We start from the raw sequence: 17,929 nt of genomic DNA on the forward strand, positions 1-17,929 counted from the left end.
ATTACCCTTGGCACTGTTCAAAATTAGGTGTACACCTAAAAATTGCTCTCTCTGCCTTTGAAGTCCTGTATGGATGGCAGCCACCACTAATACCTGGACAGGCTGGAGACCTTTAGGGGTATGGACAGATTGGCCTCCAGAAGTTCCTAAAAGCCTTGGTGCATGGTTCCAGGGAGACTGCCTAGCACCTAGGACACCCAGAGCCAGCTCCTGTGACCCTCAGGCCTTTGTACCCATGGAGCCCAGAGGACTGGGTTTGGGTCAAAACCCCAATAAGAGGGAGCCTAGACCTCTGATGGGAGGAAACTTACCAAGTTATTCTAACCACTCCTTCAGCCCTTAAGGTTGCAGGAGTGAAGCCGTGGATTCACCACATGTGCACCAAGCCAGCGGAGGATCCAAGCCCAGAGTGGAAATCCTGAGGCAAACCAGACCAGCCATTGAAACTGACCTTGACCCGAGAGAGTGCCAATGAGGTCCCAGACAGACCTACTGATTCTACTAACAGCTGTAGTAATAATAAATGACTCACAAACAAACCCTCCAGACTCAGCTGGGGTCTCTCATAAACTGATATGGGAGGTCAAACTCTTGGAAGGACAAGAGGGAACTGTATTAATTAACCACACCATCTGTGCTTTGTCAGGCCCTTGTCTTGTCTCCTTTAGGTATTGCCCAGGCCCAGAGGCCAGCAGATGGGCCCAACTGGGGCCCTCTACCCTGACTTGCTCTGGCCCATCCAGAGATCGCCTATCCAATGGGTATGGCCGAGTACCGCCGAAGTGAAACTGTGGGGAGCCTTCATGGTCCTTTCTATGACACTGGTCATGTGTCAATTTTGCCTCTCTGGGGGCTTGGAAAGAGTCCACCCCCAAAGGCCAGGGTGTCAGTATTCAGAGGCTATCTTCAAACCTCTTCAACATGAACGAGCAGTCTAAGGCACAGGGAGCAGGAAAGGGAGACCTCTTCCAATTTAACAATAGATGAACCACAACGATGGGAAACTAGGATCTTCAGGCTGGGAGGATTCCTCGAAAATCATTGGGGAGACCCTGCAGTCTTAAAGATCCTTAGGCTTGAGATTAAAGCAGCAAATGTCTCTCTCCCAGTTAGTACAGTTAACTCCTTGAACCCCTGGGCACTGGGGCAAATCCTCCCTCCCTCCTCGGATGGGACTGATTGGCCCCCGTTACACCCCAATGCCCCTCTCATTAAAATGATAGCTTCGGCAAACAGCAGCCACCAGCTAGTACAACAAGCAGACCCTGAACTAGGAAGAGACTGTTGGATTTGCCTGAGAGCCAGCCAAGTGTCATATGCTGGGGTGGGCCTGACTAATGTATCTGAGATACATGAGCTGGGCCTGGACAACTCAACCCAAGACGACAATACCTGTCTCACAGGCACAGCTATCCAAATAATTGGAGAAACTAAATGCTTTGGTAACAAAAAGAATTGTACCCATCAGGTAAAAGGAGTCAAAACACTTAATGGGACATACTTTGCCTGTCAGGGCAGGATTCACACCTGTTACCCAGGAGGGCGGGGGTGGGGTGGGGTTGGAGGCTTGTGCCCTAGTTTTCTTAGTCCCGGACTTGGACATATTCCCGGGACTAAAGTTGCTCAATACCTACACCAACAAGTTGACAGCCTGACCCATTTCTGATGGGACCCCATCCTGGTACTTCTGGGAGTCGCCCTGGCAGGAGCAACGGCCATGGGATTTTTTTAGGATTAGTGTAACAGAGCATCGTCACCCTACAGAATCAGTTGGACTCACTGGCAGCTGGCCGTAGTCTTACAGAACCACAGAGGCTTAGACGTCATTATTGAGGAAAAAGGAGGAATTTGCCTGTTTTTAGGGGAAGAATGTTGCTTCTGTGCAAACCAGGCAGGGACAGTGAGAGAAAATGCACGCTGATTACTAGAGAGGATCAAGGCAAGGGAAAAAAACAAGGAAACATTTTGGAATACAGGATGGAAGAGCTGGGCCCCATGGGTAGCTCGCCTGGCAGGCCCACTTACTGTACTCCTTATGCTATTACTCCTAGGGCCTTGTGTGATAAACCTCCTCACCAGGTTCATTCGCAACCAGATGAATGCCTTAAATTGCAATTAGTGAGACAATATCAAAGACTGCCTCTAGATGACTCCCCCAAAATGGTCATAAGGGATTATGGAGAGTAATAGGAGGGAATGATAAAGAAACCCAAGGGGAAAGATCTGAAGATCCTCCCCCAGCCGGACCCCAGTTTCACAGATGTGTGAATGTGGTATGCTGTAACCTGTGCTAGTGTGGTAAGTGGTAACCTTGTGCTAGTATGATATGTTGTAACCGCCTATCGAAAGGCTAACTGCCACATCTGCTTTTGTTCTTCCTGCTTGCTTGCTCCCGCGTTCTGAGGCAGCCTTGAGCTGCGGGGCTGGTGCCATTTTTGGAGAGATCCAGGGTGCTGGCCCACTAGTGTAATAAATCTTCCTTTCCTCCAACCACCTGGGTTTGAGTCTTGTTCTCGCTGGTCCGCCATTCTTCCCACAATATAGGCACCTGGTTTCTTCCATGTTTACACAAATTAAATCCTATGGCACTATTTTGAACATCTATCCTTACACAACAGATGTATGAAAAGATGCAGAAGTAAAGTAATTTTTTTAACTATTTCATCTGGAGACTCAATAGCAAAGTCAAGGTTACAAATCATACATTACTGACTTTGTATACTAACTGAGCTTTTGGACTTAGAATGAAGTGTCTAAGAAATAAATGAGTATGTCTTTGATTATCAAGAACAACCACCATAAGAACAAGGGTCCCAAAGAAAAAGATCAGGATGTATCAATAAATAAATGTGGTTAACTATACCCAGCTATCTCCTCTTTCCCACTGCCTAGTGCATTATTATACTTACATAAGGAACCATAGTGTTAATATTAGGTCCTAACCTTCTAATGATTCTAATAGTGTAGGGAAACACAAAGTTATTCTCATGTCAAAGACACAAATATGGACCAGGTGTGTAGTTCAGTGGCAGAGTGCAGGCTTAACATGCACAAGAACCTGGATTCAATACCAGCACACCAAAACAATAACAATGTCATAACAACAACAACAAAAGCTCCATAAGCAAAAGCAAGAAAAGGGCTCCTGAAGTAAAAACTCAGTGTTAAATATCAACAGTTCTGACCCATAATGGCAAATATACATTTGATCATTAACATCCTTTCTTTCCATGATAAAATGGATACATGAATGTAATTGCCATGATTATTAAAATTGAGACTAGCACCAGGGGAAGTGGCTCATACCTGTAATCTCAGCTACTCAGGAGGTGCACAACTGGAAGGATGACAATTTGAGGCCACCCTTGACCAGAAAAAGAAAGTGGTAAGACCCCATCTCAATAAACAAGCTGGGTGTGGTGCAATCCCAATTACTCTGGAGGTTGCAGCTAGGAAGATAGCAGTCCAAGGCTGACCCAGGGCAAAAATGTGATACCCTATCCAAAGTAAAAAAGGAATGTGGACATGGCTCAAGTAGAAGAGCACCTGTTTAGCAAATATGAGGCTATGAGTTCAAAATCCCAGTACCACCAAAAAAAAAAAATTAAAACACTACAACAGATACCTATCAAATTCTATAATCTTTCTTTGCAACATAGTTAGGTACCAGTAACTCTGAATGTACCAAGCTTGGCCATAACTTGTTATATGGATTTAGACAATCACTCTCATTTGTAAACTGGATAATATTATATAATATCTTTATTATTAAGATATAATGTTTTTTAATTCATAGGACTATTAGGAAGAACCAAATGAGATAAAGAGTAGAAAACATGATATTGCCTGGCACTAGTATCCTCTAAATGTGAACAATTAATACAAGCTTTTAGTCTATAAAATATAGCTCATATTCTATAAATATGAGCAATTATTATTACATTTTCACTTTCTTAAAAGAATAGAAATCACTGCTTAGAGGTTCATCTGCTTATCTGATGATAGATACCTTGACACTTCTTTCTATCACACAGGCAAAATGTACCAAGGAGCATAGTCAAAGAACTACATCTCCAATCTCTTAGCACATGCTAGGACAAAATACATTTCCATGGCTTTACATATCATACTATTTATTTTTCAAAAGCAGTATTATATAGTGATTGAGATTTTTGGAAACCACAGACATTGTCAGCTACATGAATAAGTAAGTTACTTGACCCTGACCTAGAGTTTCCTCAACTGTAAAATATAAAAACTAATATCTTACATCATAAAGTTGTTGTGGTGATTAAACAATGCAATATAGTATAAAGTACTGTACTTGAAACAGTGTAGCTATACAAGAAAAGAGCAAAAGCCCCTAAAATGTTTTAAAATTTAAAAATCCTACAGCATTTTCAGCTTGAAAATTGATGATCTTGAAAATAGGCAAGATATGTAGAAATACATGCTATAGGTAGCAGGCATAAAGCTGGAAAACTTATAAATTTAGGCTGCAGAGGCATTGCTCAAGTGGTCCCTGAGTTCCCAGTACTACAGTACAACAACGATCAAAAGATATAAATGTAAATGGTGAAATAGTAAAGCGTTTCAAACAAAACACAGAAGGTCATCTCTAAGATCTCAAAATAGGCAAATACATATTAAACTAGGCTCAAAAAGCCTCAAAGGTAAAAGAAAAGAAGGATAAAATGGAACTTCTGTCCATTTAAAGAACGAAGCAGCATGCCACAAAATGGGAGAACATGTTTTTAGTGCACATGGCAAAGAGAGAAACCATATCCACAACATATGAGGAACTCTATTTAAGGAAAAAAAAAAGGTTAAATCAATTAAAAAAAAATAGGCAAGACTTCAACTGGTACTTCATGAAAGAGCATACTCAGTAAGAGACAGGCGACATGGTGTTCAGCTTCATTAGTCTTCAGGAAAATAAGAATGAGAAGAGCAAGGGGACAGTACAACATACACACCAAAAAAGGCTTGAACAAAAAAAAAAAGACCAAGCACCACACACTGACAAGGATGTAGGACCAGGGTACAAGTAGATGGAGGACATGAACATCGAAAACCATTTTGGACAGTCTACTAAAGCTGAAGACAGATATCTATATTCTGTCTGTATAATCCTACTTCTAGGTTTCTATCCAACTGAAACATGTAAGTATCTTCATTAGGAAAGACGCACTAGAAAATTACTGAAGCCAATAAACAGCAAGGGAATAAATACACATGCTTGTAATGGCACACATTAACAATAAGCAGATTACAACTATACAAAGTTAAGGATGAATCTAACAAACACAGTACTGAACAAAGCCCACACACAAAATGTACAGAGATGTAAGATTCTATTTCTATGAAGTTCCAAATCAGGCAATGGAAGTCGGGATGGTGGTTGGTACAGTTGGAGATGTGGGTGGGAGGAAGCAGGAGGAGCCTCTAAGGTTCCTGCAGTCTTGGCAATGTTTCCGAGTGAGATTCTGCCTACGTGGTTGTGTTTACGTTATGGAAGTTCAAGCTACACATAGATATGTATGCAAATATTTCTCTCTATGAATCAACTGCAAAGTATTTCAAAAAAGTACTTTTAAAATTAAAGAAAATTCTATCAGTGCACTTACATAAAAATGACTAATTGAGCCTATAGAAAAAGAAAATAATGGTGACATTATGCTATTCATATGGTGTTTCTACTCACCTTTGTCCTGTAATGCAATTTGTTGCTTATGCAGTAATGCTACCTCTCGTCCCAAAGCTTTCTTCTGTCTTTCCAGTTCATTTCGAAGCACCAAAATTTTTAATTGAAGGCATTCATTTTCTTTTTTCTAAGTAAATAAAACCACAGGTAAATTTATGAATATAAAAGTCATGGGTATTAAAATTACACATTTACAATGTTTCAAATGAATAATGGTTTAATACTCAACAAACCTATAAATCTGTTGAGTAATTTAGTTATCAGCAACCATCATCTTAATGGGATATAGTGCTAAACAAGAAATAAAAGTAGAAATAAATCTTAAGTCTGGAGACAGTTCTAGGAACCCAAAGGACACCTCAAAATATACTAGGTCCCTTCCCTAGTATCATAATATGTAAGATAAAAATAAAACAGAAATAGAATTCTCAAAAGACTAAACAGAACAATATCATAGTACCTAGCAATTTCACTCCCAAATATAGACCCAAAAGAACTAAAAACGTCCACACAAAAACCTAAACACAAACTTTCATTGCAGTATTATTCATAATAATTTGAAAGTATAAATAACCCACATGTCCATCAACTAATAAATAAAATATTGTAATCCATACAATCAAGTATTATTTTGCAATAAGAAATTAATGGCTTTGAGATGAGATTAATGGTAGAGTGCTTGCCTAGCATGTCAAGACCCTGAATTCAATTCCTAGCACATCAAACAAAGAGAGAGAGAGAGAGAGATTAAATACTGACACATGCTACAACTCAGATAAAGCTTCCAAACATTATGCTATGATCACCACTTACATGAAATGTCCAGAACAGGCAAATCCAGAGGAACAAAAAGTAGACTTCCATTCTTGCCAAGCTCTGACCCGCAGCCCATTTCAGAGGTCAAGTAAGGCTTTCATTCCTGCCAGGCTTTTGTCACAACCAAACCCTACGTAGTATGCACAGACACCACAAGGAAACCTGGACTTTTACCGACTACCTGGCAATAAAGAGATAATCCTATTTTTCTCTGAGGGGGTAGTTTTACTAGTACCCAGTGTGAATGAGTTCATCTTACTTCCTGTGACACAAGTGGAGATTAGATGGAAAGGACCAGTGAGGCAGTCCTACTCCTTCTAGCCAAGAAGGTAACAGGGGAGGCCTTGTGGGGAGGGGAACTCACACTCTTGACCAGCATTAATGACTTTTCTTTCCCCTCCCACTTAGGAGCCAATAGAAGCTGTATGGAGAATTTGGGCTTCTACACTCACCTGGCAGTAATGAGATGGCACCTCTTCCTTCCCCTCTCTGGTAGGGGAAACTAAAATAAAATATTTAAATAAGATGCAGAGGTTCAAAACATAATGCCTTATATATCCAAATTTCCTTGAAAAACCACTCAAATCAAGAATCAAGAAAATGTCAAAGTAAATGAAAATGACAATCTACAGATGCCAACACTGAGTTGATAGATATGTTACAATATCTGACAAAGATCTAAAAACAGCCATCATAAAAATGCTTCAAGAGCAATTAAGATCATTGAAACAAATGAAAAATTAGAATAGAAAGTCTCAGTAAATAAAGATATAAAGAACCAAATTGACCAAATGGCAGCGCACCTGCTTTCTAAGTATAAAGCCCTGAGTTCAAACCACAGTCTCCCTACCTCCCCAAAAAAGAACAAAGGGAAATTTTAGAACTGAAAATAACTAGAACAAAAAATCTCAGTGAATGAGCACAAAGGCAAAATGGGAGAGACAGAGATAAGAGTCTCTTAGCCAGAAGATAGAACAGAAATTGCTCAAGTTAAACAGAGAGAAATTATACAGGAAAAAAATCTATCTGTGTCATCACAGTACCAGAAGGAAAAGAGAAAAGCAGAAGGACTTAAAAAAGCATTTGAAGAAATACTGGCTAAAAACTTGCCCAATTAGACAAAAGAAATAAATCTATAGAATCAAGAAACTAGTGAACCCCAAACAGAATGAATCCTATAGACAAAAATTAATGAAACCATTAATGAAAAGGTAAGGTTGAAAAAACTCTAGCCAGGTTAATCAAGAAAAAAAGAGAAATGACAAAAATTACTACTATGAAGAATGAAAGAAAGGCTACCATGACTGATCTCACAGATATTAAAAGAATAGCTATATACCCACAAATATGATAACTTAGATGAAACGAACCAATTCTTTGCAAGCCAACTGGCCAAAAATCACACTAGAAGAGCAAGATAATATGAATAGGACTAAAACCATTATATAAATTAAATCAATAATTAATAACTTTCCAAAACAGAAAGCACCAGGACTATTTGGTTTCACTGGTAAATTATACCAATTATTTAAATGAGAAGTAATCTTAGTTCTTTAAAATCTCTTCCAGAAATTAAAAGCAGAACCCTAACATCAAAACCAGAAGACATCACAAAACATTAGGAAATCAAATCCAACAATATGAGAATTATACACCGAAGCCACATAGAATTTACTTCAGGTATATAAGGCTGGTTCAACACTCAAAAAGAATTAATATAATTAATCACAACAGCCTTGATATAATCATATCAAGATGTAGAAAACACAAGTAACAAAATTTAATACCTTCTCACAATTTTAAAAAAACTTTCAAAAATTAGGAATAAAGGGAAACTTCCTTGACTGATAAATATCTACCAAATAACCTAAAATAATAATTAGTGGTAAGAAACTAGGTATTTTCTCCTAAATTCAAGAATAGAACAAGCATGTTCCCTTTTACCATTATTCAACATAATTGGACTTGAAGTCCTAGCTAAGGCAGCAAGACAATAAATGAAAGGCATACAGGTTGGAAAAGAAGAAATAAAACTGTCTATATTTACAGATAATATGATGGTCTATATAGAAAATTCCAACAATTAAAAAAAAAAACCTCCTGAAACTAATAATGAATTACATAGCAAGGTTGTAGGAAACAAGATCAATACACATAAAAAAGTTGCTTTCCTATGTGACAACAATTTTGAAAAAAATACTTTATATTGGCATAAAAATGAAATACTGTGGTATACACCCAACAGAATACATACAAGATGTAAAAGAAAATTACAAAATTATAATGAAAGAAATAATAAAAGACCCAAATAAATGGAGGTATAGACCATGACCATGGATAGGAAGACTTAATATTATAAAGATAATAATTTTTTTCAATTTAATTGATGGATTCCATGCTACTTTCATAAAAATTCCAGCAAGTTATTTTAGTTAGAACAAATGATTCTGCTTATTAGAATCAGTTCCTACTAACAAACATTCTGATTGCAGGCAAAAATCCTGAATAACCAACACAATATTTATTTTTCTTTATTCATTTATTCATATGTGTATACAATTGTTTGGGTCATTTCTCCCCCCCGTCCCTCATCCCCTCCCTTTCCGCCCCCCCACTCCACTTCCAGGCAGAACCTGTTCTGCCCTTTTTTCCAATTTTATTGAAGAAAAGACATAAGCAATAATAAGAAGACATAGCATTTTTGCTAGTTGAGATAAGAATAGTTATACAGAGAGATTCCTAGCATTGCTTCCATGCACAAGTGTGTTACAACCTGAATTGATTCATCTCTACCTGACTTCTTCACTAACTCCTGGTCACCTTCCCATATTGACCTCTGTCGTTTTAAAGTTACAGTATTAGCTCCTCTGCAGTGAGTACATCAAACACTTTCAAGTTTTATGTTTCCTACTCCAACCCAACACAATATTAAAGAAGAAAGAAAAGTCAGAGAACTGACAGTACCAATGTCAAAAAGCTACAGGAATCAAGAGAGTGCAACATGGGTAAACTAACAGACAAATATATCAAAGAAACAGAAGACAGAGCTGAGATATAGACCCACACCAATACAGTTGAATGACCTTTGACAAAGGAACAATAACAATTCAATGGAGAGAGGATAGTCTTTTTATCAAATTATGTTGAAATCAGTGAACAACTATGTGAAAAGAAAACAAAACCAACTAAATGAATCTAGATACAGACCTTATCCTTTTTATAAGAATTAACTCAAAATCAATCATAGACCTAAATGTGAAATGAAAAAATAAAATGAAGATAATGTAGGGGAAAATCTAGAGACCTTTGTAGACCCTAAAATAAAGATCCATGAAAGAAGAAATTGATCACTTAAACTTCATTAAAATTAAAAACTTGTGAAAACACTGTTAAGAGAATGAAAAGATAGCTACAGACTGAGAAAAAAACCTTTGCAAAACAAATATCCGATAAGACTGATATCTGGGGCTGCTGGAGTGGCTCAAGTGAGCCTGCTTAGCAAGTATGAGGCCCTGAGTTCAAATCCCAGTATCACACACACACAAAAGACTGGTACTTAAAATATACAAAGAACTAACAACTTAACAATAAGAAAAAAACTCAACTACAAACTGGTACAAAGATCTGAATAGTTACCTCATCAAAGATATATGTAGGAAATAAATGTATGAAAAGATGATCAACACCATATGTCATTAGGAAATTGGAAATTAAGAAACAAAAATGGTACAGCCTTTGAAAGATAGTCTGGCAGTTTCTTATAAAGCTAAACATAAGCTTACTATATGATCAAGCAAACACAATCTTAGCTATTAAACTGGATGAGTTGAAAACCTTTGTCCACACAAAAACCTATAAACAGTTAGATGTGGTGGCTGAGATAGGATGACTGACGTTTGAGGCCAGTTCAGGGAAAAACACTATGAAACCATCTCTCAAAAAAAAAAAAAAAAAAAGCTGAGTGTGGCAGTACATGCCTATAATCCTGGCTACACAGGCGGCCAAGGTAGGACAATCAGGTTCTGAGGCTGGCTCTGGGCAAAAGCAAGATCTTACCTGAAAAAGCAGCTAAAACAAAAAGGGCTGGATGTGGCTCAAGTGGTAGAATGCTTACCTAGCAAGCATAAGGCCCTTAGCTCAAACCCCAGTACCACATAAAAACAAACAAACAAAAAACCCTTTATGCAAATGTCTATATCAACTTTGTTCATAATTGCAAAAACTTGAAAGCAACCAAGAGGTAAATCAATAATACATCAACAAATACGAGAACGGGGAAGAAAATGACAGATTAGAAGCATCTATTGCTTTGATTCCATGAATTAGAAGAGTGAGATAAACATAGAAGAGACTATATGTTGAACAGAGAGAGGAAGAGCATTGAAATCACAAGGGGTAGCAGGACAGCAGAAAAGCACAGAGAAACTGATGAAATAGAGAACTCCAGCAAACAGTTCCAAGTCTGTTGCTGGCTCCCGAAGACGCATTCATAAGGTAAACTAGACAGCACAGGCAACAGACCAGCAATTATACCTGCAAGATAAGCCCTCACCTCCTGCAAGCCTTAAACCCAGAGCAGGGATCTGATGAGAGTGATTGCTCTGGTGTAGAAGACTAGCGTTGTTGAAGACAGACATTCAACTGCACTCCTCATCTCTGAGAGCAATAGCAAGATGCAATATTGAGAGAGGACCTATTGTTTGAGACTGAGTTTCTCTGGGGGCCTGAAAACAAGGAACAATCATAGTTCATGAGGTCCTGGGACACACAGCTACAAGAGGTGGGAGATGCACGAGAGATAGCTGAGGACAGGGAGAGAGTGTAATGTATTCTGTGGAGAAAGAAGTCCTCAAATACCATCACCTGAGAGCCTCAGCAGAAACAAAGCATGGAGCCTGCAGCAGGTGTAATATTCAGCCTCCACTGTTTTCTTCCTGGCTGAGGAAAGATAATCAGAGCCTTGAGCACAGATAATCCAAGTCACATGATATCCACAGCTCTCTCTACCCCACAGGGAGGTGAACTAACAGGCAAGGCCTGAAAGCACTGAGACCTGCCCCAGGGAACTTCATCCCAAGGTGTGTTTGCTGCCAGGTAGGTCAGAGGACCTTGAGCCCAGACCCTTGAATCACATGATTTCCACAGCCTCCTCCCACAACAGGGAGGTAAAATGCTGAGGCTCTAAAAGCACTGAGGCCCACAGTGTATTTGCTGCCAGGTGGGCCAGAGGGGCCTTGAGTGCAGCTCCTCCAAAGCACATTATTTCCAGCCTCCTCCCCACAACAGGGAGGTAAACTGCTGAGAGTAGAGTATGAAAGCACTGAGGCCCACCTTCAGGAATTGCATCCCAGCCTGGGTGTGCTTCCAGGCATGACTGAGGGCCCCAAGTACAGACCCTGAATCATGAGACTGCCACAAACTCCTCAGTGAGTGAAGATGCAATATTGAGATGGGTTCCGTAAGCAGCTAGGTCTCTCAGTTATCCCCCAGTCAGTGCAGAACTCACTGCTTGCTGTTTGCTCTGCCCATTCTCTGATGCTTTCCAGAGTCAACTGGAGGGTTGGACTCTTGCTGCCCTGGGGCACAAACTGGAGGGAGCTTGAAAGAGCAAGTGGGAACCTGCCCAAGTCAACAGGCTATAAAGTTTGCTGCAGTTAGCAGTGGCTCCCAGTACACAAGAAGGGGAGCTTCTATAGTGAAAGTAGCCTAGAAACAGAAAACCAAACCTTCTAAAAGAGAGTCCAGCTAGTTTACCTCGATCTGAGCAGTGCTGGGAGATAGTCCTGGTGTCCTGAGTATATAGGCAAATGCTTGGTACTGAGCCATACTCCCAATACACTGGTGAAAAGTAGTACCTCAATCCAGCCACTACACTGTCCTGCTTGAACACTGAGAACATTTCAACTGCAAGATTAAACTTCCAACCAATTGCTTCCACTCAGATGTGCAAATCCAAACACAGAAACATGAGAAATATGAAAACCAAGACAACATGATTCCTCCACAACTCCACAGTAACAAACACTAATGGCAGTGAAGGGGATGAAATCTCAGACAAAGAATTTTAAAAAATGGTTTATAAGAATCATCAATGAAATTAAAGAGGACAAGAATAAACACCTAACTGAACTCCAGAAAATGCAAGGTATTGGCCCTGAGTTCAAACCCCAATAGGAAGGAAGAAGGGAGAGAGGAAGGAAGGAAGAACTGGCTGGGGGCAGTGGCTCAAGTGGCAGAATGTCTGCCTAGCAATCAGGAGGCCCTGAGTTCAAACCCCAGTACTACAAAAAAAAAAAGAAAGATAGAAAATAACTGACAACCTATGTTAGATTATTCCCAGCTCCTTCATAATTGAAGGAAAAGTAAAAACCTTCCATGATAAACAAAAATTAAAGCAATTTACAACCATAAACCAGCACTATAGAAAATTCTTAAAGGAATCCAACACATAGAAGAAAAAGATAATATGCAACCATAAAAATATGGAAAAGAAAATCTCCCAAGATGAGTAAATAAGCAAATAAGGAATAATTAAACACTACAAAACCAATAAAATGGCAGGAATTACTACACATCTTTCAACAATAACTCTGAATGTTAATGGTCTCAATTCTTTTTTTTAATTGTTTTATTATTCATATGTGCATACAAGGCTTGGGTCATTTCTCCCCCCTGCCCCCACCCCCTCCCTTCTCCACCCCCTCAATACCACTAACTCCACCCCCTCCTTCTCCTCCCCACCCCCTCAATACCCAGCAGAAACTATTTTGCCCTTATCTCTAATTTTGTTGAAATGAGAGTATAAGCAATAATAGGAAGGAACAAGGGTTTCTGCAAGTTGAGATTAGGATAGCTAAACAGGGAGTTGACTCACATTAATTTCGTGTGCGTGTGTTACCTTCTAGGTTAATTCTTTTTAATCTAACTTTTTCTGTAGTTCCTGGTCCCCTTTTCCTATTGGCCTCAGCTGCTTTTAAAGTATCTGCTTTAGTTTTTCTGCATTAAGGGCAACAAATGTTAGCTAATTTATTCGGTGTCTTACCTATCCTCACCCCTCCCTTGTGTGCTCTCGCTTTTATCATGTGCTCAAAGGCCAATCCCCTTGTTGTGTTTGCCCTTGATGTAATGTCCACATATGAGGGAGAACATACGATTTTTGGTCTTTTGGGCCAGGCTAACCTCACTCAGCATGATGTTCTCCATTTCCATCCATTTACCAGCAAATGATAACATTTCATTCTTCTTCTTCATGGCTGCATAAAATTCCATTGTGTATAGATACCACATTTTCTTAATCCATTCGAGAGTGGTGGGGCATCTTGGCTGTTTCCATAACTTGGCTATTGTGAATAGGGCCGCAATAAACATGGGTGTGCAGGTGTCTCTGGAGTAACCTGTGTCACAGTCTTTTGGGTATATCCCCAAGAGTGGTATTGCTGGATCAAATGGTAGATCGATGTCTAGCTTTTTAAGTAGCCTCCAAATTTTTTTCCAGAGTGGTTGTACTAGTTTACATTCCCACCAACAGTGTATGAGGGTTCCTTTTTCCCGCATCCTCGCCAACACCTGTTGTTCGTGGTGTTGCTAATGATAGCTATTCTAACAGGGGTGAGGTGGAATCTTAGCGTGGTTTTAATTTGCATTTCCTTTATTGCTAGAGATGGTGAGCATTTTTTCATGTGTTTTTGGCAATTTGAATTTCTTCTTTTGAGAAAGTTCTGTTTAGTTCACTTGCCCATTTCTTTATTGGTTCATTAGTTTTGGGAGAATTTACTTTTTTAAGTTCCCTATATATTCTGGTTATCAGTCCTTTGTCTGATGTATAGTTGGCAAATATTTTCTCCCACTCTGTGGGTGTTCTCTTCAGTTTAGAGACCATTTCTTTTTTTTTTTTTTTTTCATTTTTCTTTTATTATTCATATGTGCATACAAGGCTTGGTTCATTTCTCCCCCCTGCCCCCACCCCCTCCCTTACCACCCACTCCACCCCCTCCCGCTCCCCCCCTCAATACCCAGCAGAAACTATTTTGCCCTTATCTCTAATTTTGTTGTAGAGAGAGTATAAGCAATAATAGGAAGGAACAAGGGGTTTTGCTGGTTGAGATAAAGATAGCTATACAGGGCACTGACTCACATTGATTTCCTGTGCGTGGGTGTTACCTTCTAGGTTAATTCTTTTTGATCTAACCTTTTCTCTAGTACCTGGTCCCCTTTTCCTATTGGCCTCAGTTGCTTTAAGGTATCTGCTTTAGTTTCTCTGCGTTAAGGGCAACAAATGCTAGCTAGTTTTTTAGGTGTCTTACCTATCCTCACCCCTCCCTTGTGTGCTCTCGCTTTTATCATGTGCTCATAGTCCAATCCCCTTGTTGTGTTTGCCCTTGATCTAATGTCCACATATGAGGGAGAACATACGATTTTTGGTTTTTTGAGCCAGGCTAACCTCACTCAGAATGATGTTCTCCAATTCCATCCATTTACCAGCGAATGATAACATTTCGTTCTTCTTCATGGCTGCATAAAATTCCATTGTGTATAGATACCACATTTTCTTAATCCATTCGTCAGTGGTGGGGCATCTTGGCTGTTTCCATAACTTGGCTATTGTGAATAGTGCCGCAATAAACATGGATGTGCAGGTGCCTCTGGAGTAACAGTCTTTTGGGTATATCCCCAAGAGTGGTATTGCTGGATCAAATGGTAGATCGATGTCCAGCTTTTTAAGTAGCCTCCAAATTTTTTTCCAGAGTGGTTGTACTAGTCTACATTCCCACCAACAGTGTAAGAGGGTTCCTTTTTCCCCGCATCCTCGCCAACACCTGTTGTTGGTGGTGTTGCTGATGATGGCTATTCTAACAGGGGTGAGGTGGAATCTTAGTGTGGTTTTAATTTGCATTTCCTTTATTGCTAGAGATGGTGAGCATTTTTTCATGTGTTTTCTGGCCATTTGAATTTCTTCTTTTGAGAAAGTTCTGTTGAGTTCACATGCCCATTTCTTTATTGGTTCATTAGTTTTGGGAGAATTTAGTTTTTTGAGTTCCCTGTATATTCTGGTTATCAGTCCTTTGTCTGATGTATAATTGGCAAATATTTTCTCCCACTCTGTGGGTGTTCTCTTCAGTTTAGAGACCATTTCTTTTGATGAACAGAAGCTTTTTAGTTTTATGAGGTCCCATTTATCTATGCTATCTCTTAGTTGCTGTGCTGCTGGGGTTTCATTGAGAAAGTTCTTACCTATACCTACTAACTCCAGAGTATTTCCTACTCTTTCTTGTATCAACTTAAGAGTTTGGGGTCTGATATTAAGATCCTTGATCCATTTTGAGTTAATCTTGGTATAGGGTGATATACATGGATCTAGATTCAGTTTTTTGCAGACTGCTAACCAGTTTTCCCAGCAGTTTTTGTTGAAGAGACTGCTATTTCTCCATCGTATATTCTTAGTGCCTTTGTCAAAGACAAGTTGGTTATAGTTGTGTGGCTTCATATCTGGGTCCTCTATTCTGTTCCACTGGTCTTCATGTCTGTTTTTGTGCCAGTACCATGCTGTTTTTATTGTCATTGCTTTGTAATATAGTTTGAAGTCAGGTATTGTGATACCTCCTGCATTGTTCTTTTGACTGAGTGTTGCCTCGGCTATTTGTGGCCTCTTGTGTTTCCATATAAATTTAGCAGATTTTTCAATCTCTTTAATGAATGTCATTGGAATTTTGATGGGAATTGCATTAAACATGTAGGTTACTTTAGGGAGTATAGACATTTTTACTATGTTGATTCTACCAATCCATGAGCATGGGAGATCTCTCCACTTTCTATAGTCTTCCTCAATCTCTTTCTTCAGAAGTGTATAGTTTTCCTTGTAGAGGTCTTTCACATCTTTTGTTAGGTTTACACCTAGGTATTTGATTTTTTTTGAGGCTATTGTAAATAGAATTGTTTTCATATATTCTTTTTCAATTTGCTCGTTGTTAGTGTATAGAAATGCTAATGATTTTTCTATGTTGATTTTATATCCTGCTACCTTGCTATAGCTATTGATGATGTCTAGAAGCTTCTGAGTAGAGTGTTTTGGGTCTTTAAGGTATAGGATCATGTCGTCTGCAAATAGGGATATTTGACAGTTTCTTTACCTATTTGTATTCCTTTTATTCCTTGTTCTTGCCTAATTTCTCTGGCTAGGAATTCCAGTACTATGTTGAATAGGAGTGGAGATAGTGGGCATCCTTGTCTAGTTCCTGATTTTAGAGGACATGGTTTCAGTTTTTCTCCATTAAGTATAATGCTGGCTGTAGGTCTGTCATTTATAGCTTTTATGATGTTGAGGTACTTTCCTTCTATTCCTACTTTTCTTAGAGCTTTTATCATGAAATGGTGTTGGATCTTATCAAAGGCCTTTTCTGCATCTATTGAGATGATCAAGTGGTTGTTGTCTTTGCTTCTGTTAATGTGGTTTATTACATTTATTGATTTTCGTATGTTGAACCACCCCTGCATTCCTGGGATGAAGTCCACTTGGTCGTGGTGAATAATCTTTTTGATGTGTTGTTGAATTCGGTTTGCCATTATTTTGTTGAGGATTTTTGCATCAATGTTCATTAAGGAGATTGGCCTATAGTTCTCCTTTTTGGAGTTGTCTTTGCCTGGTTTTGGGATAAGTGTAATACTGGCTTCATAAAAGGTATTAGGCAGTTTTCCTTCCCTTTCTATTTCATGGAACAGTTTAAGGAAGGTTGGTATCAGTTCTTCTTTAAAGGTCTGATAGAATTCAGCAGAGAATCCATCAAGTCCCGGACTTTTCTTTTTGGGGAGACTCTTGATTGCTGCTTCAATTTCATTTTGTGTTACAGATCTATTCAGGTGATTAATTTCCTCTTGGTTCAGTTTTGGATCATCATATGTATCTAGAAATCTGTCCATTTCTTTAAGATTTTCTAATTTATTTGAATATAGGTTCTCAAAGTAGTCTCTGATGATTTCCTGGACTTCTGTGGTGTTTGTTGTTATCTCCCCTTTTGCATTCCTGATTCTACTAATTTGGGTTTTTTTCTCTCCTCATTTTAGTCAGGTTTGCCAGGGGTCTATCGATCTTGTTTATTTTTTCACAGAACCAACTTTTTGTTTCATTAATTCTTTGTATGGTTTTTTTGGTTTCTATTTCATTGATTTCAGCTCTTATTTTTATTATTTCTCTCCTTCTATTTGTTTTGGGATTTGCTTGTTCTTGCTTTTCTAGGAGTTTGAGATGTATCATTAGGTCATTGATCTGGGATCTTTCAGTCTTTTTAATATAGGCACTCATGGCTATAAACTTTCCTCTCAGGACTGCCTTAGCTGTGTCCCATAGGTTCCGGTAGGTTGTGTTTTGCTGGGTAGAGTATCCTAGGTTGAAGTTATTTTCATTCAGTGCCCGGA

General features: G+C 39.0%; 1 protein-coding gene across 3 annotated transcripts in view; it reads right to left on the reverse strand.

Moving 5' to 3' along the window:
* The window catches only part of Uvrag (UV radiation resistance associated), a 322,555-nt gene that overhangs the window by 151,971 nt on the left and 152,655 nt on the right, over positions 1 to 17,929 (reverse strand). For all 3 annotated transcript variants that reach the window (XM_074082663.1, XM_074082669.1, XM_074082674.1), the window contains one exon: positions 5,705 to 5,831. In XM_074082663.1, the coding sequence (XP_073938764.1) occupies positions 5,705 to 5,831 (127 nt within the window). The remainder of the gene's footprint in view (positions 1 to 5,704; positions 5,832 to 17,929) is intronic.

This window comes from Castor canadensis, chromosome 1 (assembly GCF_047511655.1).
Source record: "Castor canadensis chromosome 1, mCasCan1.hap1v2, whole genome shotgun sequence".
Lineage (NCBI taxonomy): Eukaryota > Metazoa > Chordata > Mammalia > Rodentia > Castoridae > Castor > Castor canadensis.